Below are 27,822 nucleotides of genomic sequence, written 5' to 3' on the forward strand. Positions count from 1 at the left end.
TTTTTGTGTGAAGTGATATGACACCTCGAACGAAGGATTTTGAAAAACGCCCATTGGTCTGGCCTCACAGTGCTCGCCTTGCTTTCATGACAGTGTAATGCATTGATTGTGCTAGCAACATAGAACATACTGCTTTTCAATAGTAATAATGCAACGTGTACTGATTTCATATTTTAATGGAAATACCTCTGTACTGGAGTTACCATGATCATTAGGAAATTTGTCTCACATTCACGCCTACAGTACCCTGCCGAGGCCACACGAGTCTTGTCGATCACTTCGGAAGTCATCCGACCCATCTGGGAAGATACTTTTTGTTACCGTGTGTACGTATGTCATAGAACGGCAGCTGCGATTGAGGACAACTCTCACACCGACTTTGTGTAAACGTGCTCCTCTCGTTTGTCTGATCAGATGGGTGATGGTATTAGATTGGTACGGGCCTTTGCCCTGCTGACAGTGTCCTTGTGTGTTTAATAAGAGTTTGGTAAGGTTCTGCTCTCATACGTAAATGGAAGTCCTTCCGTGGAGCCATACATCTGTCACAGTGAAAGCAGGTTTTGTCTTGTTAAAAACTGTAGCCTGATTTAAATCTTTTTCCAGGCTGGACCGGTGAGCTAATGGTTTAAGAACATGATAATACAAACGCGTATCATTTTGTGTAGTTCTTTTTTCGTGTTTATCGAAAGAGTCCTCCATACTGTATGGCATAGCAACAATTGACGATTGTTTCTTCATTGAAAATTAGATTTATTATTCATCAAATGTGCGCTTACCAGGAGGCAAAGGGTTGGTTCTTATGGTTGTTTTGTCATCTTCGAGACATGTATAAAGCCGAGAGAGAGAGAGAGAGAGAGAGAGAGAGAGAGAGAGAGAGAGAGAGAGAGAGAGAGAGAACCTCAGAGTAGCAGCACGAAACATCTCGTTCGTGCAACTCTACCAGAACCAACACTCGCCTCACACTCCCAGCCTGAACTTCAAGTCAAGATAGTTTGGCGTCTCATTAACATATACAAATGTACCACCTTATTCTGTCTCCATTAGAAGTGGAATAATGCATGACCTGCAGAGTTTCATCAGTCAGTAAATTAATGCTTGAAATTTCAGTGTGTGCTAGGCTCGCTCGGAGATTACCACTGTGTGCCCTCCGGGGAAATCAGCTTCAAACTCGTCTAACTTTGAAATGACTAACCTGACTAATGTTGTCGGCAAATGAGAGATGGAAAACGAACTGCTCCATCCCACAATTTCTGCCTACGATTTCTTTCAATGACTTTGGGTTTTCTCCCCCTGATATCTGGGCAAACTTTTTTGAGAACTCTTTGGCAACCGTTTCTGTTTGTAATGTCCCTCAGGAGCGAGAGTAATTTCATGTAATGATGGATTTTTTTTTTTTTTACGTTAATCATTTGAGGGTGACTTTGTCCCCTCGTACCCCTGTGGGACGGGCCGCCTGGTGGTGTTCCTCTCCTGCCCCTGGGGGAATGGGGCTGGCTTGTGGTGGCTAGATGGCATTACGTCCTCTCCCGGCCCTAGGAGACGTAGTGGTTGGTACAGGGTTTCCCCATCCTAGTCCCTGGGGGCTAGACTTGTTATTGGAGGACACCTCCCTCCTGCAGAAGACGTGGTCCTCACTCCCCAACAGTTATTGGAGGACACCTCCCTCCTGCAGAAGACGTGGTCCTCACTCCCCAACAGTTATTAGAGGACACCTCCCTCCTGCATAAGACGTGGTCCTCACTCCCCAACGGTTATTGGAGGACACCTCCCTCCTGCAGAAGACGTGGTCCTTCCCAACACTGTACCAGCAGTCCTCACACAGCGATCCTCCCTCCATCTCCGCCTCCGTATATATATATATCGACCTAACCAGTACTGCTATAGTTCTCACCCTCCTCCCTCCCTCTCTCCCTCACACAACGCCATCACTCCTCTCTACCCAAGCCCCTTCACCTCTCACCCCCCCCCCTCCACCATCAGCTCTGATCTCTTGAGCTCGTATTTCTATATTTTTACTGGTCGAGTTTTCCTCGTTGAGTTCCGACGCACCATCAACACACACTGACTAGCCAGGCCAGCCAACTGCTGCTGCTGCTCTGTGTGTGTGTGTGTGTGTGTGTGTGTGTGTTCACATGTCTTCATTTTAGATTCAATCTTGTCTACATATGAATTTACATATATATGCACATTTATGTTCCATGTGCGTGCGTCTGTGTCTGAGCGTCTGTGGGCAAGACTAAATGTGCTCATTGCTACGTACTCGACTTGGTTCACGTGTCTGATTATTCCCGTCTGTGCCATGAGAGTCGACCACAGACTTGAACATCCTTCGCACCTGAATGTTAATGTGCGTTCCCATGTGTCTGTACGCATGCTGTGGGCGGGCACTGCACGTCGAGATCCTGTGTGTGTGTGTGTGTGTGTGTGGGGGGCGGCTTGTAAATCTGCTCACATTCACCAAGCAGTGAAGGCAACATATGTCTGTGTTGCGTAACGCGGCTCACTCACTGTATCTAAAGCTGTAGCCACGGTTGTAACTCAGGGGGAGGGGGGGTGGTGGGGCGGGTGGTGTCCCCCCCCCAGTTTTGTAGTCATCTGTTGCCAAAGGTCAGCAGCCACAGTCGTCCACTCACTAAACAAGGAGAGAAAAAGAAAAAAAATGAAAATATGATAATTTTCTTCACATTTGCGTTTCTTGTAATCATTATTTTTGTCTTGTTCGTTTCCTGACTTCTCTTCCCTTTTGATACATCTTCCCATCACTTTCCCTTTTCTTGTTGTGCTCATTGCTCTGTCGTGTAATTATTCCCCGCCGTAATCACGTACTTCCTGTAATATCTTCCCCTTTTTTTTGTTACTTTTTCATTATTAAGTACTACCTGCCTGACCCCCATCTCTCCTAAACTGAAGCTTGTATACTCTCTGTACAAGTCACAGACCTTAGGTAGACCACGACCTTGTGGTGGCTACAAGCCTTATTCACGCTTTATAATTCCAGACTAGCCCCATGGGACTTGTAGAACCATGTCCCTCTGCAATCTACAGGCCACAGGCCCAGTGCACTTTCTACATTCACCTGTCCTACATGTGTACAGGCTCACACCAATACAGGCTGCAGGTTCTGTGCTTTCCAGAAACTTGTTTTATTTTGTGTGTGTGTGTGTGTGTGTGTGTGTGTGTGTGTGTGTGTGTGTGTGTCGGTGTGTGTGAGTGTGTGTGTGTGTGTGTTCAACCACGTCTCTTCACTCATTAAGATCCTCACGTACCTTGTCTCCCATTAGAACCACACGTCGCTCATAACCTAGTCGCATTCGAAATTTTGCACCTCACCTTCGTACAATACTCAGCATCCGTGCCCCTCACTCCTTCCCTCCTCACCCACACACCTTCATTACTACGCTCTGTAATGCGATGCAGAAAACCAGGATAATGATCGGAAATGGCGCGTGTATAGATGCGAGAGTCACCACTGATCGCGAGGGGTGAGAATATTACTCTGCTTTTCTGTTGCTGGCCTGTTGTGCTGTGATCTTTTCTCTCATGCTGTGCCCTGTTGTTCTGTTGCGCTGTGCCCGTTTCTCTCCTGCTGTGCCATATGGTTCTGTTGTGCTGTGTCCGTTTCTCTCCTGCTTTGCCATATGGTTCTGTTTCTCTGTGCCCGTTTCTATCCTGCTTTGCCATATGGTTCTGTTGTGCTGTGCCCGTTTCTCTCCTGTTGTGCCATATTGTTCTGTTGCCCTGTGACCTTCTGGTCTCTTGCGACGTATTTTTTTTTTTTTTTACCTTCTCCCGTGCTGTTCTCTCTGCTACCTTTCTACCTTCCCCGACTTGGCGAGTTCTCTTTAACTTGTGCCCTTTAAAAAGCCATTATTATTTTTGTTCCTCAGAATCTGGCATTTCAGAAGAACTTCCTGTGTTTTGTTCGTTTTTAAAGTTCAGTCTCTCTCTCTCTCTCTCTCTCTCTCTCTCTCTCTCTCTCTCTCTCTCTCTCTCTCTCTCTCTCTCTCTCTCTCTCTCCATCGTATTATGTCTATGTTTCCCCCCCATTCTCATAGTCCTCTTTTGGAGGCTCTTTTGCATTGTGCCATAATCATATTCTATACGTTTTAATGCTTTTATCTTTCCTTTTTTTCTTCTTCCACAGAGTTGATTCGTTTATACCTTGCCATTTTTATTTTCATAATGTTCCTGTTATTTCCTCGAACTTTTGAAAACTTGTTCTGGCCATCTCTCTCCTCTCCCTCCCGCATTTTGTTTATTTCGAGCATTTTTCTCACATTTCTTCCCCCCTTTCTTTAATCACGTTCCCCTAATGCCCTACTTTCTTTTTTTTTTAAGGGTGTTCCTATCATATCCCGCAGGTCCTTTATGACGACTATCTCCTGCGTCCTGCCTGGTGCACGCGCGTACCTGGTGATGATAATGACCCACAGGTCATTTGCCTCAGCGTTCGCCTTCCCTAGCGAGCAAGATGACCGGTAACGTCCAGGCACCAGGCCCTCCTCTGATGGTGACCCAGATCGTCGCCAGGGGGATATCAGGCGCTGGCTCTCTGAAGGTGAGCGTCCTGGATATTGTTACATTTTTTTTTTTATCTCAGGAGTATCTGCGCTCTCTTCGTACTGGATTGCTTAATTTTCTGTCGTCTTAGTATGTTTCTATTCAGTAGGGAACATGAAAATTTTATACGGAACCTTTGAATAGTACATTTACATATGATGAAAGCCTCTATTCAAGATGTAAACAAAATATGTGTAAATAAATCATCAAGCACTGCAAGAGTCGTATGGTTGTGGTCAAGGGTCGTACCGTTGTGGTTAAGGGTCGTACTGTTGTGGTCAAGGGTCGTACCGTTGTGGTTAAGGATCGAACCATTGTGGTCAAGGGTCGTACCGATGTGGTCAAGGGTCGTACCGTTATGGTCAAGGGTCGTACCGTTGTGGTCAAGGGTCGTACCGTTGTGGTCAAGGGTCGTACTGTTGTGGTCAAGGGTCGTACCGTTGTGGTCAAGGGTCGTACCGTTGTGGTCAAGGGTCGTACCGTTGTGGTCAAGGGTCATACTGTTGTGGTCAAGGGTCATACTGTTGTGGTCAAGGGTTGTACCGTTGTTGTTAAGAGTCTTACCGTTGTGGTCAAGGGTCGTACCGTTGTGGTTAAGGGTCGAACCGTTGTGGTCAAGGGTCGTACCGTTGTGGTCAAGGGTCGTACCGTTGTGCTTAATCAAGACATCCTTAATATGGGTGAGACTTGGACTGGTAAGGACAGACATGCGTTCACGAATTCCTCAAATTTACGTTGGACAGGAGATCCATGATCTTGGATCTCTCTCTCTCTCTCTCTCTCTCTCTCTCTCTCTCTCTCTCTCTCTCTCTCTAAGGAAAAGGGTCATGTTTCCCTGTGTCTGGCAGGCGGCTGGGAGGGAGACCGTCACTCGATCCTTGGGTCACTGGTCCGGAACTACTACCTTCACAGACGAGAAAGCGCCCCCGTGTGTGTGTGTGTGTGTGTTTGTGTGTGTATACACACCCGAGACGGAATAATAGACCTTTGTCTACGGACGGGCCAATGTGAATAGGAGATTAATGCATTGTGTGTCGGTGTAGTTTTACAGCTTACTGGAACCACAGTGAGGAAATAATGAGCATATATTTTCCCCAAATTTCCTTTTACGCAACGTGGGACATAGGGAAACTTGCTCCAAATCATTGCATATGAGAAATTATACGCTTTAAGTATATCAGATATATCCACAAATGAATGTTCTATGCATACGCAACTAAAATTTTTTTTTTCTTCTCGTTACATTCTCTTTGTTCACTGGGTCTGGCAGGGTGAAAGTACTTTGACACAAGATCGTGCCCGTAGTGTGAGTAGTTTTAAAAAAGTCGTAAACATAGTTAAAGTGCAATGCTTAGGTGGAAAAATTCCCGCCGGTTCATAACGACGTTTTCCGAAGCTTCGTGAACCAGCAGTGAGACACACGAAAACCTAGCTGCACTGGGGGATCCAGACGTGGTAGACTCCTTCCTTAAGGCTTTAAAAATGGACGCTTCCCATCTTCGAGCGTGATGACCATGAAATTAAATGAGAGAGATAACGAGTGAGCAAATACCCGAGCTCATCCCCCTTGACGGACGGACCTCTAGTCCGATCGAGCCTGGAGGCGAAGCGGATGAAACCACTTCGAGTGGACCTGGAGGCGAGGCGGACGAAGAAGGGCTACTGGAAGACCTGGAGCATTTCTTAGAGCCATGGTAAAGGAAAGAGGACAAGGGACAATCATGATGGCTTGAGAGAAAGAATCATCGGATAATGGAAAAAGTGACACCGTAGAACAAGCAAAAAAAGTTCATGAAATATTAGGAAAACTACTTTTGATTAGGGAAAATGAAATGGGGAAACCTCTTAGAAGGAATTTTTTACTTTAAGGTAAAGAACATAGGATCACGAGGTAAGGAACAAAGGATCCTAGGATAAAGGACAGGGGATAGTAAGACGGGATAGAGGATTATAATATACCGAGCAAATGATCCTAAGATAAGGGACAGGATCGTAAGATTAGGAACAAAGTATCATAAGTGACAGAGGCTCATAAGATGAGGAACAGCCATAAGTGACAGAGGATCGTAAGACAAGGAACAATCATAAGTGACAGAGAATCGTAAGATATGGAACAATCATAAGTGACAGAGGATCGTAAGACAAGGAACAGTCATATGTGACAGGCTAGTAAGATAAGGAACAGTCATAGATAAGTGAATAAGGATCGTAAGATAAGGAACGATCTAAAGGGAGTGAGGATCGTAAGATAAAGTACAATGAAATAAGTAACAAAGGATCGTAAGGTAAGAGTATATGGGAGAGCGTGGAAAGGACAGGCAACGGGAGACCTTAGGTCCGTAACGAGGTTATCTCCTGACTAGACCTAAAATTGTGGCAGAAACTGGATGGTAAATCAGAGGGAACCTCCCCCACCCACCTTCCCCTCCGGCTTAACCGTCGGCAGAAAAAAAAAAGAAATGAGAAAGAACATTATGTGCTACATGGGAAAAAAAATACTACCTTGAAAATTGTATGGGAAACTGTGAACGGGGGAAAAAACATTCCCAGCCATTTTAGCAACAGGTGCTTTTGGGCTGGTCTCTGAAAACAAGAGAGGGTTAAATGATACCTCCTGAGGTAGGATCAGTCATTGGTAAAACTTATAACTGAAGTATTTGTTTAGCCTTGACTTAAAGGTACTTGCACTAACTCCGTCTGGGAGTACTTTATTCCAGTGTCTTACCAAGTGGAAGAACTTTTGCCCACATCTCCGGCTCTTTGATCTCCATGCCATTCGTTCAGTTCATTGGATCTGCCTAAAGTGAAGAAATTTTCGTATATTATCGAATTTATTAAATATGTTTTTAGAACTTCTATTAGATCTCTTCCGATACTGCATTTTCTTCTTCTTCTTCTTCTTCTTCTTCTTCTTCTTCTTCTTCGAGAGAGAGAGAGAGAGAGAGAGAGAGAGAGAGAGAGAGAGAGAGAGAGAGAGAGAGAGAGAGAGAGAGAGAGAGTTATTTCACGTCTTCGGGGGTCTTTCCTCATAAGGTTCGTTTCTGAGTGAGGGAATTAGTTCAGTTGCACTTCTTTGAATTTGTTCTAGGTTTTCCTCGCCTCAGCTCAGGTATGATGAGCACATATGAATAGCATATTCCAAGCGAGGTCTGACGCGGGCTTTTACCCTTAATGAAAACATCAGTTTCTCTAGTCATTCAGCCAGGCTCCATCCTCTCATTACTCCCTTTCATCTTTCTAAGGACGCTGGTCTTCTCAAGGTTCAAGTATTGTAGTCTTAAAGTTTTACCGCATCTTTTCAACCGCGTCCACGTCGCGAAGTCTGATCAAGTTGACGGTTACCTCAATCCTAGCGCAATCCAGAATCGAGCGTCACCCTATTGTTTTCTATGAAATCAAATCGGCCATTTTAGAGGATTGGATCATATTATGATTTTTTTTTCTAGCTTTTCACACACCTTACGAGATGCTATGTAGGTTTCTGTTGTGGACAACAATAGATGTAAAATTCTCGTTGGGTCTCGGATCATTTGATTTAAAAGACACTCCTCTGTTAACACAATTTGTTTCCATGTATTTATCCGTACTGAGGTTCTTTCACTCCTCTGCGTGGGCTGTTAAACTCTACCATCATTACTAATCATATATTTGATACCCAAAGACTCTATCGTTTCCTCTACGTTGTTTATTGGGCTTATACATTACCGAAAAAATAATTTTGAACATCTTTGATAATTCAACATGCAGTGAATCGTATGCATCAGCATCTAATCTTATTTTTTCTTAACCGTTTTTGCCTGTAGTACGTCTTGTAGACAACATAACGCCATCCCGGGATTTATGGAGAAAATACTAGAAACAAAGGATCGTAAGGTAAGGAACAAAGGATCATAAGATAAGGAACAGGATCGCGAGACATAGAACAAAGGATAGTAAGAATAAGAACAAACGCTTGTAAGATTAAATACAAACACAAAGGATCATGAGATAATGAACGAAGGATCACGAGATAAGGAACAAAAGGATCTTAAGGAAGAAAAGGGTCGTAAGATAACAAAGGATTATCGGATCAGGAAAGGAGGCAAACACCCTTTCTACCATCCAGTAATACGATAAGTAGAAAGTCCGTGAAATACGCTCACCGCTGGAAATTTTACAGTTGAAGAAAAGAGACTCGCGTGAGTTACTTGTGGAGTGTTATGAGAGAGAGAGAGAGAGAGAGAGAGAGAGAGAGAGAGAGAGAGAGAGAGAGAGAGAGAGAGAGAGAATGTTAAAAAGTTTCCCGTCTTTTTCAGGGTTGACAAGTTTGATGAAATATGATCCCATGTTCGCCTCAGTAACTCGGAAGGCTTATATATATATATATATATATATATATATATATATATATATATATATATATATATATATATATATATATATATATAAATGTCAGGCGGTGACCTACGTACGTCGCAAGCCCCTTGCCATAATCCAGCAGCAAGACATGGACCGCAAAAGGTAAGTGTTCACGTTATTCCCCCATCCTTCATGACCAGAATTGCAAATATGATCAGGTACCGTCGTTATTAGCTCTGCAGTTGCCGCCACCACCACCACCACCACTAGTCACTTGTATCACCCAGTGGATCTGTGATCCTTTCCGTCGCACGATTGCTTACAAACACGACATTCCTGCACCGCAACGCTCAGTCCCTCGTCTTTGTTTGTTGTGTTTTATGTTATGCTCGCTCACCACAACCTATCATACCAGCATTTCTTGGCCGTCACGTCACCCCACCTCCCGTGCCCGCTCAGTAGTCTTGGTTATTTTACCGTCTGTTCCCTGATATCACTAACCCCAGTGCCACAGTAGCTTCGTCCTCAGTGCAGTAATCCCACTGAACATCAGCACGGTCACCGGGATTCTTGATATCCGTTGCTAAACATTTGTGAAAACATCTATATCGCTTACCCTCTCAGGAACCAATTCCTTCACAGCTAAAGTCACGGAAGCAAAGAAGATGAAGTGCTCCGTCACGACGGGTAACCTAACCTTGACACCACTAAAGCAAACACATCTCACTCTCTTCCATACCACGCAACCGCCATCGTTTTCACTAACACCACAAATAATTTGCGCTATTTCCTCGCCACAACGGTCGCTGTCCTTGCCTCATTCGCTTCGCTATCAAGATCTCATCTCTGACAAACACCTACGTGCGTGGTATATATTTTGGACTGGATGTATCGGTTCACCATGACACACATCCTTTTCACGCCGCATATGAAGACGTAGGAGATACAGGATCATTATTTACCTCCGCCGTCATCGGGCAGACGCAAGTGCAATCACACACGTACGACGTCGTCTCCAGCGCTCCGAAAACCATCCTTTGGTGTCCCAAGCAAAACATTTTTTTTTGAGCCAGCATTACATTCGTATACCAGATCCCGCCACCATCATCACGCACCATCAGGCCAGCATACCTAACAACAACAACAGCAGCAGCAGTGATAGTAATAACAGCAAGAGGGAGGAGCGGGGGTAGTGAGGTGGTGGTGAGGGTGGTGGGCCGGGGATGGAGCAGAAGCCGTACAGGGAGGCGGCAACGTTCAGTCCGCCCCGTGCCGTCGAGGTTATCGTTAGTCTGTCTACGCTGCCGCGCGCCAGCCTCGCTCCCACTCGTGTTTTCAACCTAACGCGCCAAAACAACGCTATTTTCCGGGATTTCGATTGATTTCCTGAACAGATTCTTTGGAAAAGAGATCAGTGGTAAAATAGAATCTTTCCAACTATCTTAGGCGACTGGTAACTTGGTTGTCATTGTGATTTAAGTTTAAAAAAAGTGTTGTTGACAAAGTGTAATGACCGGATCAGAATGGCAGTCCTAGGGCGTGACTCCTTACTTCTTGGTGTTGGTGGGCGATCGTATTTCTAAAAGTTCTGCAACTCCAGAGTTGTAGAGTGACCCAAGTAGAGCCTTTTTGGACTGCCTGAAGACCCGCATCCCCATCACCTTACCACCACCAGCATGACGGAGGTCGAGGAACTGACCAAACAGGTGGACCTCGTGTACAAGGTAAATGATCAGTGCTCGGGCACCGTGCACTCACTTCTTCATTGTAGCTATCAGTTATGATGTGAAGTAGAGATTGTGCATTTATGTTAAACTGCTGACTTCTTCAAACGGGAGAACAATGAAACTGTTACATTGTCGAATTCTCTGATGCTGTGGCGTTTGTAGAACTTAACACGCTTCATCACTGACATAGGAATAGGTTATTAGTCAAAATATTTACGCTGGATACAGATGTCAAATCACATAAATTTGCTACATATTTTTATCGCTTTATTTAAACAATAACACAAACTGACAGTTCACAGTTCAGAGGCTTCATGATAATTTGACGAGAAGTTAACTGACGTGGAAATTGTAATCATGCAGTTAACGGTGTTCTTTAAGCAATTAGAAAGGTAAAGCTTTTCCTTGCAATTGATACTTTCAGATACAGCGAAATGGCCTGTCTGTTGAATATGAAGGTCATCAACTGTTATATGGCTTGATCTAGGTTAAGGGATGGCGTCAGTGTTCGTGTCTAGGCTATTTTGGTTTACGATTGTTATTTGCATGTGATAACCGCTTGTCTGTCCCGTGTGTGGCTGTATAAACAGCTCCAGAGGCATTTTCTTTTGTCTTAGTCATTATCTGAAATTTCTACGAGAAGGATTTGCATGCATTAAGCTTATAATGGATGCCATTGTTTAGTTATGTATAAATGTCTTAAATTAATTCGTCCGTCATTAGGAATTCATGCCAAACCAACAAGCGAACTTGTTCACGACAGCACAACTCTCTGATGGCCTTGCTTGGCCTTTGACCTGACCCTTTAAGGATAAAGGCCAGAGGTCACGCTGTCATACTCAAAGATCGTATTGTCGTCCACAAGGGGTTGCGGGAGTTGCTTGTTCAGCTGACTTTAACATCAACACGGGCCTGTGTATCTTGATCATGCTACCCATAAACTCCGGATCGTGCGTTCCCATTCACCGCAGTTGTTTACCAGTGGCGTCCTAGCTGCGTCTCTTCCTTGTATATCAACTGACTGTGCTATCATTCTTGTATCTCCCCTCACGATGCGATCATTACACGAAAGTGCACTTATCCTGTTTATCCTGTGGATTTCCCACATATACTAGATCACGCGCACCAATGTGAGTTCTTGCAATATATATATATATATATATATATATATATATATATATATATATATATATATATATATAGATAGATAGATAGATAGATAGATAGATAGATAGATAAATCTCAATTCTTGGAGACTCTGTTGATTGTTTTAGTAGTTTCGGGCCATCACGAGCCCCTCTCAATTGAGGAACTAAGTCAGATGGGCCCGGTGCTGAGCCGAAACTGTGTTGAAACAAAAGATTTTGAGAAGGTCACGTCAGGTGACATGACCTTTCGCACTGGTATGGGGTTGAGATGTGCACCAATGACAACCGTAATGGTGGCAGCTAGCATGATGGGGTCAGAGATCTGCTCCCCAAGCGAGGGGATACATGTAAGCAGATTCTGCAGTTTATCTTGTAAGCTGTAGTTTGACTTGCATAACATTAAGGCATTACTCAATCCCATACATTGCGATCTTAATTATAAACATGAATTTTGAAGTTGATAAGTATACTAGACCCAGTCTAGCTACTGGTTTTCGTTCTAAGTGACTCTAGTGCGTAATGTCCGACCAGTTTTGACTTATATTTCATGTTTGTTGGCAGCTTGGAATAGTATAACAGTATAATTATGAGACAATGAGGAATATATCGATGGAACTGGTCACAGCTTAGGTATTGTAGATGCTATACATAAGAGAGCATTTTGAGATGGACTTTATGTTCGTAGTGAGGAACAGAGTCTGCTGCAGTGGATTAGTGCCTATTTTTGTACGTCAGACTATAGCCTTAAATCTCTGTTCATTACCTATGTACATCTTATGTTAATCCCTCATGAAGGGCAGTAGGGGAACTCCAGGCCATTACTACTATTTTGTCTGCTGCTGAGGGGATTATCTCAGATACACGACTCACCCTAACCCCATATGAAAGGCAATCTGCCCTGACCTGACCTTCTCATTGTTTTCCTTGTCGGGATATCAGGTTTCCTGTCAGCCTCCTGGAGAGAGTCGTAGTGTTTAGACCGAAATGGACTGAGTTCCTAGAAGCCTCTAGTTTTCCAGTTTGTTTTTTAAATTGATCTGCCACTCTCTCTCTCTCTCTCTCTCTCTCTCTCTCTCTCTCTCTCTCTCTCTCTCTCTCTCTCTCTCTCTCTCTAAAACCTTTTTTTTTTTTTTGCTGTGCCTTAGAAGTAAACTGCAACATGATTCAGGGCAGGTATCTTCGAAACAAAGGAAACGCGAACCGGTTCTTGGTTCTTCAAGCCTCTCGCAAGGCGACCGTGAGTTAGTGGGTATAATTTGATCTGTCTTATTCAGCTACGTGACTTGCAGCCCATCAGGTTCACTTCAGTTTTTACACATTTCTAGACGGCCGGCGAGGTCCTTGTTGGAGAAGGGCAGTCGATCTACTTTCCCGGTAGTTTATATACCAGGTTGACAGTATATACAGAGGTAGTCGAGAGCTATATCTCCTGTGGGTATCCTTCGGTCCGTGATTAATGGAGAGGTCCGTCTGGTCAGGTTAGATTAGAGCTGAAGAAAGAATTTATCGAAGGAAGTTGGATACAGTTACTTCCGGAAGGTAGGGGACAACGTCTTGAGTATATATGGCTTTATATACAGCATCTTTCCCGAGGTTTTGGCCAAGTCGTACAAGAGGTTCATGTCTATCATCGTAAGGTAGATTATGTAGTTGTAAAAACATGTGTGTGGTGACACACGCGCAGCGGTGTTGTTATTAATGGAAAAAATAATCTCAAATATTGTGATCCCCAGTTCCAGGAATGATAGGTTTGCTGGTGACGTAAAATATAGCCTTCGTAATCATTGCGACATATTGATACACGCTTGCGTGGCGTAGTTTATATACTTTTTTTTTTCGCTTTAAACATTGTTGGGAAAGCCTGACAAATTCTGGTGTAATGGAGAAATTCTATATAGCCATTAGTAATCGAGTTGATGTAATGGCGGAACTAGACCTACTTTAATATACAGAAGACGAAGAGCTGGTGGCAGGGGCACACAATGCCTCGTATCAAGACTCCATAGTATGGTTATGTTCAAAGCTGCCGAACGAACAGCGGTCGCGTTACCAAGCCGTCTAGACGGAATCTTCAAATTTGAATATCCCGGTGATATTAGACCCATAAAAAGAATCAACTTATAATCCATGGTTTACCAAACCAATACTCCTACACAACGCGAAGTGGCGTTGTATTTTGATTTCGTAGCATAAGAAAATGACTATCAAGTTAAGCATTCAACAGATAAAGCCAAGATTGAAGGTATTAGTTGATTTGTGGCAGATACGTGAGAACCTGTCGCGTTGACGGTGTGTTCAGCATAGGAGAAAGTACCTCTTCGTCAGCAGCAGACTCCCTGAAGGGTTAGTATCCAAGGTTAGTCAGTCATCTGCTGCGATAATTTTTTGTACGCTGTCTCGTTGTACCACCAGGTAGGGGAGACCATATTATGGCGGACTCGCTCGACTTGGGTACGTAATGCATCATTTTGGGTCGACTTCTCCTTCAGGGAATGTCCAGGAATATTCTTCAGGCCGACCAGTGTCTCCCAAGGAAGAATATCTTTCTTGAGATGGACTCTCCTCGTCAGGGAAAGTTTCTTGAGATCGATATTCCTCGTTGGTTGGGTAGCGTAGCTATTTAGGTCAACTCTCCCTGTCAGACCGGGCGTAGTTCAACAGCCTTCAGGTTGAGTGTCCTTTTCATACAGGAAGGAGAACTGTAGAGCACAACTCCTTGGCATAGCATTGTGTAGGCCGACTCTTGTTTGTTGGGTATGTGTCCTTGCATTCCTCAGCCCAAGTTTTTATCGTGGATTAGGAGGCCTAACATTGTTAATGTCGACTCTCGAGTTTGGTGAGTAGCCTAGTCGGCGATTTCCTTGGAATTTTCAGGTTGGATTATTAACTTGCAGCTTCCGTAGACTTGTTCTCATTTTTTTTTTTTTTTTAGGGGTAACCAAGGCAGCGTTCTTTCGGTTGCTTTCTCTCAAAACTCCTGAGGATATTAGGTTATTTATGTAGTGATCTCCGGCCTTGTTAGATATCTAGTGTCGCCGTTTGCTGCCAGGCAACATCTTGTGCAACTTCGCCTTTTTACATGGATGGAGCCCGCAGCATTTTAGCACTGTGAAGCCCTGAACTATATATAACATAACGGTATAGGGTTCTTTCAAAGCCCATGTTCAGCTATCCTTAAGGGAGAAAGGGCAAGAGGTTAAAGCCTCTAGTCTTATAACTCCTTCAGCAGCACGGCACGAAGTATGGCTGTGATGGACTTTTCGCCTTCGACCTGGACCTCAAAGGATCATTTCACCATACCCAAAGATTGCTCCAGGGCCTTACCGTCTTGTTTTGAAGGATAACTAAGTTTATGAATACGTGGAAACCACAGCAGCCAAACCACTCCGCCAGTTTATACGTTGCTGAAGCCTGTGTGAGTCTGGTTGTGTGCCACAGACAGGGGGAGTGCGGATGAGTGTTGTTGAAGCGTGTGTGTGTGTGTGTGTGTGTGTGTATGGTACTGTGCTACGGACGGGAGGAGTGTGGGTCGTGGCTCTGCGGCTGGCGTCAAGTTATGCCGGAATTGAATTTAATCCATGACCGCTTGACGAGATTGGTTCCCGGGCGTGTGCGTGTGTTGGGCGGTGTAGTGTGTGTGTGTGTGTGTGTGTGTGTGTGTGCGTATCTATGTACGCGTGTCAGAGTTTATCGTTGTGTGTGTGTGTGTGTGAGCGCGTATACGCATGGGCTTTCGATTGCTTTACGTAGATGTGTTTTGGTGCATCAGTATTATACGCTTTTCTCTTTGCTTCTGCGCATAAATTTTTGTGCGCGTCATTATTGTCTGAGCCCTGCTCGTACCATGGAGGCAGCTGTGACAACTCCCAGCCCGACGCCATATTATAATACATTACCATCAAATTGGTGGAGTTGATCCAGAAAAGGTTGAGCGTAGGTGGCGGGAGGGAGCAGTGACACGGGCACCAGCAGCCGGCCGGCGGCTGCTGGTGCCTAATTTTTGTCACCGCTTCAAAACTTTCACCATTTTTTCCCCCCCTCTCCATGGTTTGTTATTAATTACTCTCTCTCTCTCTCTCTCTCTCTCTCTCTCTCTCTCTCTCTCTCTCTCTCTCTCTCTCTCTCTCTCTCTCCGCCTTACCTCTCTCTCACAGCTGGCTGGTCCGTGGCCCTCTGCCCACTTAGAAACAAAAGTCAGTATTCTAAACAGAGCTCTTGTCATCAGCGACGCCGGTGTCAACACGCTGTCTTGCACACGTCTGCAGGCGTCCTCACGCGTCGCGTATGAACCTGGCACACTTGACAATTTCACCCTTTTTTTTTTAAGCATAACGGCAGGACTCTTTGGTATGATTGCATGACCTTTAACCCTAATTAACCCCTTAAAGGTCACACAACTCCCACGTTTTTTTTTTCCTTTTTTCTTCTGTGCTTCCCCAAATAAAGCATTCCAGTCCGACAGGCGAATTAAACTATAGGTTTAATTATACTTTACTGATTTGTTTTTACTGATTTGTTTTTGCAGTAAGGTTAAAAAAAGAAATTGATCAGGACGAAGGATGCGTTCCGATCGAGAAATCGGATTGTGATTTGGGTCGGGTGTCTGGTGTCGGCCCCACAGGTGCTGAGGCTCAGCCATACAGACGTGCCTTTAGCATAACTGTCGCGGCCAGCAAACCTCCCAGCTGGTGAAAACACACAATTATTTCTTTGTGGGACGTTTGTGTATGATGAGAGTAGACTCTGCCCTGCTCGTATTCCCTGCAAGGTGTGTTTGGATTAAGATTTTTGTAGAGAAACCGATCGTTCGGTGATGAATTGCATGCAACGTCCTGGTCGCTGGAATAAATCCCCGTTCGGGGTCTGGCGTTCCTGTGGTACCTTTGGATACGGATCCGGATTCTCGTTAGGAGAAACGCTTTGTTTGTAGTACAAAAGACGAAAAGTTAAAGGAGCGTTCTTTCCGTATTAATGCACTACCAATGTAATGATTTATGATGAGAATGTCGGTCCTTTAGAGTACAAGAACACACGAATTAGAAAAAAATATAGCGAAGCATTGTATCCACTTTAACAGATTCTCACGATTTTTGTGTCTGGATGTTATTAATTTTTTTCCTCTCTATACAAAGAAGCTTATTATGAGATGATTTAAGGTCCAGTTTCTATTCTAGTTCCAACTCCTGTCCCAGGTCCAAATTCCCATTTCAGGTCCATTTCCTTTCCAGATCCATTTCCTTTCCAGGTCCAGTTCCTATCCCAGATCCATTTCCTATCCCAGATCCAACTCCAGTTCCCATTCCAGGTCCATTTCTCATCTCAGTCCCGATTCCCCGACCAACCTTAAGGGAAGGATTAGCTGCTGTAAACCAGTTGCCTCTGCCGGAACCCAGAACATGCGTGGCCCGTGGTTTTCCTAAGTAGCTCGTCCCACCGTGCCACGTTCAGGCTATATTTGAAGACGATGCAGAATGCATTATCAGTATAGACTATGCATGCATCGGTTTTCCTTGTCGAAGTTAGTATAGATGGTGGAGGGAGGGAGTGAGGGAGGTACCCTACTGCTGTGGACCAGTAGCCATGGGGTCGTAGCGACGATTTTCGTGGCTGCAATTTGTGGAGATTGCTTGGCCATTGTTCCTGCCGACTCATTGTTTATGATGACCTTGTTTTTGGGGAGGGCTGGATGGATGGGGGTCGTGTGTGTGTGTTAGGGTCGTTAGCTGTGTTGAAGAGGTGAGGGTGGGGGGAAAATGTGTCAGTCTGTGATATTAATGAACTACGTTTAGAACATTGTTGATTATATATATATATATATATATATATATATATATATATATATATATATATATATATATATATATATATATATTTTATGTGTACCTGTGCTTGCGTAGCTTGTGGCTCGGTGTGTTGTGCACCTTCGGGTACGTATTGGTGTGTGCACCGTCGGGGACATACTGGTGTGTGCACCGTCGGGTACGTATTGGTGTGTGCACCGTCGGGTACATACTGGTGTGTGCACCGTCGGGTACGTACTGGTGTGTGCACCGTCGGGGACGTACTGGTGTGTGCACCGTCTGGTACGTACTAGTGTGTGCACCGTCGGGTACGTACTGGTGTGTGCACCGTCGGTTACGTACTGGTGTGTGCACCAGGTGCATTGGCGTGTGTCGTACACAACCTTCGGGCAGGTGAGGCGGGGAATTAATGTTGCGATCTTTAAAGAGAAGCAGTTACCACAGGGGCCGCTGGTTCAAGGTCACCCTCCAAAGTGGGTGTACACCTCGGGCACTGTAAGCATGGCGAGTTCTTCCGGCACGCAGCGGCAGTGCCTCACTGTAACCCACGCCTGGCACTGTGGCCGTACGTTCACTCAGCAGGTTTACTGTGTCTTCATATCTTCTGGCACTGTGGGCACTGCTCCAACGCTTGTTGGTTCTGCGACAGTGCCGTGGCCGCCCGACGTCTGACACAACGCAAGTGATGAAGTGTCTTGTATAGCATTCCCTCCTCGTGTGACACTACTATGATTTGCCTGTTGCTTTGACCTCAGGCCCTTTGGCCCTTACCACACACACACACACACACACACACACACACATACACATACACACACACACATACACGTTCTTGACACTGTCACTGACGTGTGACATCAGTGTTATGTTACCCCCGACACAGCTTACCTTCCTGAGTGGCAAGGATTACGTGGACTCAGCGTCAGTGTACGTGGGATATGCTCGCGTGTTGTATTATTCAAGTAATTCTGCTCAGCTCCCATAAAACATGACGGGTCGACCCTCCGACCCTTGAAGACAACGGTTCGACACTCGACCCTTGAAGACAACGGTCGACACTCGACCCTTGAAGACAACGGGTCGACATTTCGATCCTTGAAGACAACGGTTCGACACTCGACGCTTGAAGACAACGGGTCGACGCTCGACCCTCGAAGACAACGGTTCGACACTCGACCCTTGAAGACAGTAGTTCGATCCCCGACGTTTCGATCCACGAACGGTGGTACGGTTCTTCAGCACGACCACACACGAACCCAGGCGGAACTTGGGTGCGACCCCTTGGGTGAAATGGCATGAACTCCCTTGACCTGACTGTTAAACGCCAGGTCAGAGTTCACGCCATCATACCCACCCTCGGATCGTACCGTCGCGCTCGAAAAATGTTAACACTCAGGCTGCCGTGTGGCTAGTTTTTGTACCGTGCCAGGTATTTAAATGAGGGAGGAGAATGTATCTCAAGTATGGGTACGTGGATAAATGAACCCTTAATTTGAAGCCCTGGGACAGGTCTGAGCCACAGGGAGTAAGGTGAGGTTGACAGATTCAGGACAGACGCTTCAGCTTCGCGAAAAATGTCCTATCTCCTCATTACCACGTATCTACTTACCATTTTTTTTTTTTTTTTAGTGCTTAAAGGTTTTTGGAAGGAGCTTAAGGGATTTCCATTAAGATTTATGGTTTCATGTTTTTAGTTATTTTTTAAAGCTATGATGGACGGTATGTATGCCTCCGTTGGTACAGAAATGCTTTACAGACATTTCTGTTTGTTTCTGTGTTGTGTCCACCACAGCTCAGGCTCTGTGGCTCTGGTCTCCCGGTCTATTAACAGACAAATACGAAATGAACCGTTGTGGTCTGTTTGTATTTGTATTCCCCTTCGTACCTGCATTCCGAATATTCTGAAATTGGTCTGTCATCCTGGGAGGTGTCTTCCTGTAGTCTGGGTTACAGTCAGGATAAATCAAGTAAATAATAAGATAAGCTTTGGGGTGTTTTTCGCCCTGTGATGACGTCATGTAGCAATGACGTGGCCATGACGTAATTTTGAGCCAACCTCCGTCCATGAACGAGTATCGAAAATACGCCTCCTTCATTAATGGGACTTTGTTGTTTCCACATGACCTCGATTACAGAAGAGGGGAAAACATGCCCACAACAAGGTCATGTACACACACACACACACACACACACACACACACACACACACACACACACGCACACACACACACACAAACACAACATACACACACACACACAACATACACGCTCTCCCCTCCCGTTATCCCCCCCTTTCCTCCCCTCCCTTACTGTCTGGGGGTTGCAGGAAGGAAATGGCTCACATAAATAATTGCAGCCTGAGCTAAAGCCTCCTCCGGATGTGCTGCTTATCTGTGTGTGTGTGTGTGTGTGTGTGTGTGTGTGTGTGTCATCTCCACCATTGAGAGGGAAATCGGGGTTAGGCAAGGGCGGGGGAGGGAAGGCTGAGAGGGGGAATGAACAGCTCTCCTCATGTCAAGGTTGTGGGCTCTCTGTTAATCTTCCTTTTCCTGGCAGTTGTGAGCGTGGTTGATGTGGTTTATGGATGGCATTAGGGGAGATAACTGTGAGTGATCTGTCGTAAATTGTTCGTGATCAACTGTAAACTGTTCATGATCAATTGTATACTGTAAGCGATCAATTGTATACTGTAAGTGATCAACTGTAAACTAAGTGATCAATTGTAAACTAAGCGATCAATTGTAAACTAAGCGATCAACTGTAAACTGTTCATGATCAATTGTATACTGTAAGTGATCAACTGTAAACTAAGTGATCAGTTGTAAACTAAGTGATCAGCTGTAAACTGTAGATGATCAACTGTCAGATGTTTGTGATCAATTGTAGACTGATAGTGATTAACTGTGAACTGTTAGTGATCAACTGTAAACTAAGTGATCAACTGTGAACTGTAAGTGATCAACTGTCAGATGTTAGTGATCAATTGTAAACTAAGCGATCAATTGTAAACTAAGCGATCAACTGTAAACTGTTCATGATCAATTGTATACTGTAAGTGATCAACTGTAAACTAAGTGATCAACTGTGAACTGTAAGTGATCAACTGTCAGATGTTAGTGATCAATTGTAGACTGTTAGTGATTAACTGTAAACTGTTAGTGATCAGATGTAAACTGTAGGTGATCAACTGGCAGATGTTAGTGATCAATTGTAGACTGTTAGTGATTAACTTTAAACTGTTAGTGATCAACTGTAAACTGTTAAGTGGTCATATATAAACTGCAAATGATAAACTGTAATGGACAGACCATCTCCTGGCTTCCCCTTCCCTCAGTAATGGGTCATGTGTCGTTAGGAACCTTACTTAACGATGGTACGGCCTTGAGCACGACGGTACGATGCTTGAGCACGACGGTGCGATGTTTAAGATCGACGGTACGTCTCCTTCAGTACGACGGTACGATCCCGGAGCGCGACGGTGCGAACTTTGAATTGAGCACGACAGCATGACCCACGTGTGGTGATTTCTTGGCCTTCGACCTGATCCTTTATGGGTAGGGTCAAAGGCCAGGCCATCGCACCCAAAGGTCGCGCCATCGTGTGTTCAAAGATCGCACCGTCATACTCAAGGGTCGAACCATCGTGCTCAGAGGTCGTGTCATCATACACAGAGGTCGAACCATCGTGCTCAGAGGTCGTGTCATCATGCTCAAGGGTCGTGTCATCGTGCTCAAGGGTCGTGTCATCATGCTCAAGGGTCGTGTCATCGTGCTCAAGGGTCGTGTCATCATGCTCAAGGGTCGTGTCATCATGCTCAAGGGTTGTGTCATCATGCTCAAGGGTCGTGTCATCATGCTCAAGGGTCGTGTCATCATGCTCAAGGGTTGTGTCATCATACTCAAGGGTCGTTTCATCATGCTCAAGGGTCGTGTCATCATGCTCAAGGGTCGTGTCATCATGCTCAAGGGTCGTGTCATCGTGCTCAAGGGTCTTGCCATCATGCTCAAGGGTCATGTCATCATGCTCAAGGGTCGTGTCATCATGCTCAAGGGTATGGCAACCCCTCCCAAGTGGCCAATGACACGGTGAAAGTGTATTTGTTCTTGCCGACCGGATCCTCGAGTGATGATGTTGCGACATGAAATAATTGATGACGTATTTATAACGGCAGGTTGGCGGTACGCGACCTTGGCCGCTTGTCGCTCCGGCGGGCGAAGAGGAGGCCTCTGTGTGTATGTGGGTGTGGGTGGGTGCGTGGCTTTTGTATGCGTGTGGGTGTGTCTTTGTTTTTTGAGTAACCTTACTGGCTGATGTAAACGTATCATTGTGTGTAGTGTCAAAACCCGCTGCTCTGCCTACTTTCTCTCAAGACATGCAGTGTTGTACCATACCACAGGGCTACTCTGCCACGTCCCAGTAGGCCTGCGGGGCTGGGACCTGAGTTCTCTGCTCTCCACAGGACAATTACCAGACAGACGGTGGCTCAGGCCAGTGTAGGTGATGGAGGTAGTGTAGGAGAGACTGGTGTGGATGGTGGAAGCAGTGTTGGAGGGATGGTGGATGTAGAGTGTTGGAGGGAGGGTGGAGTGAGACTGGTGTTGGACGGCTGCAGTTGGTGATGGAGGTGACCACACGCGCCTCACCCACCTGCCCACCACCTGTTGCCTCACCCTGGTTACGGAAGCAAATCATAGTGTTGGTGAGCCATAGCGGCCCCACTGCGACGTGTCTTGGCCCCACCCACGGTAAATGGGTTACACATCCCAAGTTTGTCAAGTGCCTGCAGTGTCTTCTTGTCTAGATCATACCGTGTGTCCTGCGAAACAAAGTTATTATACCTAACTAACTAACTAACGAACTAACTACCGAACTAACTATCTAACTAACTGACTAACTGAGTAATTACCTACCTCACAGATCCCATGTTCTCCCAGACCACAAGAAGATCAAACTCTACGTAAAACATTCTTAATTTTCGCGGAACAGATTCTCCATCGCTCTCGTAGAACTTGGCATCAATCTCCTCTTGGTACTACTTATTGGCTCTGTGTTTCCTCGATGCCTTCAGAAATTTCAGTCGGGTAGAGAGCGCCTCAGGCTCACGGTGGAGTTGTGTAAGTCATTCCTCCTCGTCTCATACCACTTCACCGAAAGAGGTTGTGTAGTGGAGTCGTTCAGTGTGACTTCATTTTTCGTAGACGCTCTGGCTGGAGAGGATTGGAAAGGGGTGACACACTGTGGTGACGGGAACTTCATGTACACCAGGTATTGAAAACCCTCAGTACTTATGTCCAGTCTCGAGCTCAGTGATGTTATCTCTGTGCAGATTGTACAGCGATGTTATCATGTTCTACAGTGATGTTATCATGTTCTCCAGTGACATATGTTATCATGTTCTACAGTGATGTTATCATGTTGTACAGTGATGTTATCATGTATAGTGATGTTATCATGTTCTACAGTGATGTTATCATGGTCTACAGTGATCTTATGTACAGTGATGATATCATGTTCTACAGTGATGTTATCATGTTCAACACTGATGTTATCATGTTCTACGGTGATGTTATCATATTCTACAGTGACGATGACGCCTGCCGGCCATACTGTGTTGAGCTATTGAGTTAAAAGATTTCATGTCATTCTTCGGATGGTGTTACTGGACAGTGTTCGCTCAACTCTCCACTTGATTATTCTTCGTTGCTTTCGGTGTGTTTCTCTCTGTCACATATCTAACCGTTTTACGGAACTGCGTCACTTGTCACTGTGTTACTATACGGGTTGCGATTAGAGCTATAACGTACAAATGTACTTCCCCACAGTGATATCTACACTGTTGGTGGCTGTTTGCTGTTGTGGTGTTTGGTATAGTGCTGATGGCAGCTATAGTGGTGTATGATATACTGTTGATAGCATCTATAGTGGTGTATGATATACCGTTGATTGCATCTATAGTGGTGTATGATATAGCATTGATAACATCTATATTGGTGTGTGATGTAGCATCGTTAACACCTATATTGCTCTATGATATAGCATTGATAGCATCTATAGTGGTGTATGATATAGCATGGATAACATCTACACTGGTGTATGATATAGCATTGATAGCATCTATAGTGGTGTATGATTTAGCATGGATAACATCTACACTGGTGTATGATATAGCATTGATAGCATCTATAGTGATGTATGATATAGCATGGATAGCATCTATAGTGGTGTATGATATAGCATGGATAGCATCTATAGTGGTGTATGATATAGCGTTGATAGCATCTATAGTGGTGTATGATATAGTGTTGATAGCATCTATAGTGGTGTATGATATAGCGTTGATAGCATACTAAACTGACGTTGTTGACAGTAAACGTTCCTGTTATCCTAACGGTCCGTTGTTATGTTTAATCAAGCAACGAACACAGGCTCAGTGCCCGGCTCTCTGGTAATGGTCGGGGCATTGAACCAAACAATGTGCTGGCTTGCCTTAATGAGCCACACGTTCCCCTTAGCTTTAGTGTGTGTGTGTGTGTGTGTGTGTGTGTGTTTGTGTGTGTGTGTGTGTGTGTGTGTGTGTGTGTGTGATTACTATTTGTGTGTTACGGGGAGAGAGTTTGGCATTCTTGTTGCCCCGTCTCTTAACCTGTGTGTATGTATGCATACACACGCACGCCTCAGCCCACGTGTGTGTGTGTGTGTGTGTGTGTGTGTGTGTGTGTGTGTGTGTGTGTGTGTGTGTGTGTGGATGTAGTTAGTTTAGCTTAATATCTGTACCTACCAGGCTTTATATTTTGGCCTGGGCGAGACATAACTGGCACCGAACAAAGTGGAACGCGTGAATATCCACGTAAAGGAGCGAGTGCTGGGCAAGTTAGAGAGGCTGGCTGAGGCTACCCTTGTGTTCAGTGCGAGGACGCGAGCCTCGTGCGGGATGGGGGTCTACGTAGTGCCTGTGTGCTTGGGAGAGCGAAATGTTAATTTTTGGACCTGCAGGATGGGGCATGGGGCTCCCTCCAGGGTTTTATTCAGTACACACACACACACACACACACACACACACACACACAGAAAAATAATTGTTGTACGTGATTTGAGAGAGAGAGAGAGAGAGAGAGAGAGAGAGAGAGAGAGAGAGAGAGAGAGAGAGAGAGAGAGAGAGAGAGAGAGACCGTGTGTGTGTGTGTGTGTGTGTGTGTGTGTGTCAGTAACCCACATAACACACAACAAGCAGCAGCCCTGCACGTCCTCCGTCAGAACCACAAGGTAATGATGGTGTTGGGCGCCCCCTGGAGACGAGACATTTAGGCCGTCACCTCACCTTGTTCTACGTTCCCATCATCCTTGGTGAACCGGTTATCGCCACGGCTCACCACACACACACACACACACACACACATACACACACACACACACTAAGGAGTTGATTTGTCTGTGAGAATATAACGATTGTTTGGATTATGAGACTTTCCACATGGTAAGATTCGACTAAGTCCCCCCCTCCCCCCCCCCCTTTTTTTTTTTACTACGGGTAAAAAAAGGATATTATTACACCATCGTTGAGGTAAGAACCAATCGTCATTGGTCCTCCCTCTGTAGGCCTTCCACGGGGTCTCCGAGGTGGGTAGGAAACAATGTTTTGTCGATAGATGACACCAAGTTTGGGAAGGGATGTAAACAAAGTTTCCACAGAGGGTAGGGCACAGTGCCCAAAGCGGCAGTGCGAGAACGTAGTCATGTTAAATGGTCTACAGAACGGAGATTCCTCCCCTCCCTCTCCTCCTCCTACCCCAGTCAGCGCACCGCCCACCTCCCTCCCTTCCTAAATCAAATGATAAGACAAGACACATGTCCTCGTGTGTGTGTGTGTGTGTTTTCCATAGGGAGACGTGAGTGGCCATGACATATACGACTGCGTCTCGATCTCTGTGGGGAGGGGGTTGGGGGTGAGGAGAACACATTCCCAAGCATACGTTTGCGAACACAGACAGTACTCTCTACGTATTACACAATCAGGAGGTCATACGTAATTACGCTGTAGCAGATTTGACTTGCTAAACGGGGGGGGGAGGCGTCCTTGGCCTGATGAGATCTGTAGTTGATTACATGCATTCATGTATGAACATTACTCCCGTATGTGTACACACAGAGACGTACAAACACAATAACACACACACACACACACACACACACACACACACACACACACACACACACACCACACAGGTGTGTGTTTTACTTGTATCTATGGCTACTGTGTGTACGGTGCTGGGAGAGAGAGAGAGAGAGAGAGAGAGAGAGAGAGAGAGAGAGAGAGAGAGAGAGAGAGAGAGAGAGAGAGAGAGAGAGAGAGTGTCACACTCATGGGGTCTCACAATCTCTAGAACGTGTTTTTTTTGTTGTTTTTTCTACCGTTCTCACAACCATTCAAGATGTTGTTTGTTGTCAACATACACACAGATTTCATCCTTGGATTCCATTCATTCACTACTCAAACGCCGTAAAGGTACTTCTTCTTTGAGTCGTATGTAATGCCTTAGTTGCTTAAATTATTCTCTCTCTCTCTCTCTCTCTCTCTCTCTCTCTCTCTCTCTCTCTCTCTCTCTCTCTCTCTCTCAAAGAAGAGCTACTCAGTCCTCACGTCGTCAAACAGGTTTCGAGTTTTAAAGGTTATGATTGAGTCCCGCCTCACTCTCCTCTTTTCCCTAGTGGATGACTTTACGGCCTCTTAACCTCGTACTGTAACTGAGGTGTCTTGATTGTGGCCCCATCCTTGTTGCCCTCTTCTGGCCCCGTCTCTTGAACCGCGAGTTTACTGCTGATCTGTGTATGTACGGATGGGTTTTGGACTGTTTTCTGCCATGTTCACAATATTCTTTATATAGTTTTTCTCTTCTCCTCGGTCTCTCGTCGCCCTGTACTCATTCCTCAATCTCTTGTACCACTCAAATGCTGGGTTAGTGTACCGTCGTGGTAGTAGATCTCTTAAGCTATTTCGCCTTTTTGACATCTTCAGTTGAACCATATTCTCTCTCTCTCTCTCTCTCTCTCTCTCTCTCTCTCTCTCTCTCTCTCTCTCTCTCTCTGTAATTACCTATGTGTATGACGTGTGTGTGTGTGTGTGTGTGTGTGTGTGTGTGTGACTGCTATATGTGACTATTGTTTATGTGTTACGGGGAGAGAGTTTTACACTCGTGTTGCCTCGTCTCGTAACCTTGTATATATGTACCGTGTCTTTACTCCTTTGTGTCTATACACACACACACACTTATACACACGACCCAAGGATCGTATCGTCGTGCTTAAAGGCCGTACCTTCCTGCTCAAGGATCGTTCACATCATGCTTCATGGAGAAGTCGCACCGTCGTACTCCAAGGCCGGACCTCCTTGCTCAGGGGCCGTACCGTCGTTTTGAAGGGCCTAAGACGCAGGGGGAGTCAGGGAGGCGGAGTTGTGGTGTCCTCCATTACGGAGCGACTTATCGGCGCGTGCCGACCCGTCGACACCAGAGGAGCTATTGTTCCGGCTGGAGGGATGGAGGGAGGGAGCTCGGGGCCGCCCTTGACCGTGGGGATGAGTGAGTGCTGCCGCCGGGATGGCATGGTGGGTGGGTGTTAGGAGGCTCCTGTAGGCGTACAGGACGCTGCTGAGGGATGTTAATGAATAAGCCCGACGACGTTGGCTGGTGGAGATGGGTTCAGGCCTGTGGACGCTCTTAACTCCTCATCTCTACGAGAGTTTGGCTCTCTCTCGGAGGAAAGAGTCAGGTGAAGGATTTAGGTATGGGATTCTCTGTGTCCCAGTGGGACGTAGGATCACATGGTAGGATCCGAATGTAGGTGCGATTCTCTGTCCCAGTGGCACGTAGGATCATGTGGTAGGATTCGAATGTAGGTGTGATTCTCTGTCCCAGTGGGACATAGGATCACATGGTAGGATCCGAATGTAGGTGTGATTCTCTGTTCCAGTGGCACGTAGGATCGTGAAGTAGGATCTGGTTACTGGTGGGATTATGTGTGAGGGCTCGAGTGGAAGGTTGAGGATGAGAGCAGAGTGTGTGGATGGTGCCTGGTGGGTTGGGGGGGCGGGCGGTCTGTTCAAAACACAGGTCTGGGAGCTGCAGAAGGTGACTTCGAGCGTCCCTCCGTACCACAGCGGGTGAGGCTCCACCCAAGAACCTGCAGGAGGAGAGGAGTTCGAGTCTCCTCCGTGCTACGTGGGGCGAGGGTCCGATCCGAGAGAGAGAGAGA

The 27,822-nt window shown here is 45.6% G+C and overlaps 1 protein-coding gene across 1 annotated transcript in view; it reads left to right on the forward strand.

The window, feature by feature from the left end:
* IRSp53 (Insulin receptor substrate 53 kDa) overlaps positions 1–27,822 on the forward strand; it is a 217,929-nt gene that overhangs the window by 21,084 nt on the left and 169,023 nt on the right. The window contains 1 exon segment of the mRNA XM_071669639.1: positions 4,362–4,558. Within this exon segment, the coding sequence (XP_071525740.1) occupies positions 4,472–4,558 (87 nt within the window). The 5' untranslated portion in view covers positions 4,362–4,471.

The sequence above is a fragment of the Panulirus ornatus genome, chromosome 14, assembly GCF_036320965.1.
Source record: "Panulirus ornatus isolate Po-2019 chromosome 14, ASM3632096v1, whole genome shotgun sequence".
NCBI lineage: Eukaryota > Metazoa > Arthropoda > Malacostraca > Decapoda > Palinuridae > Panulirus > Panulirus ornatus.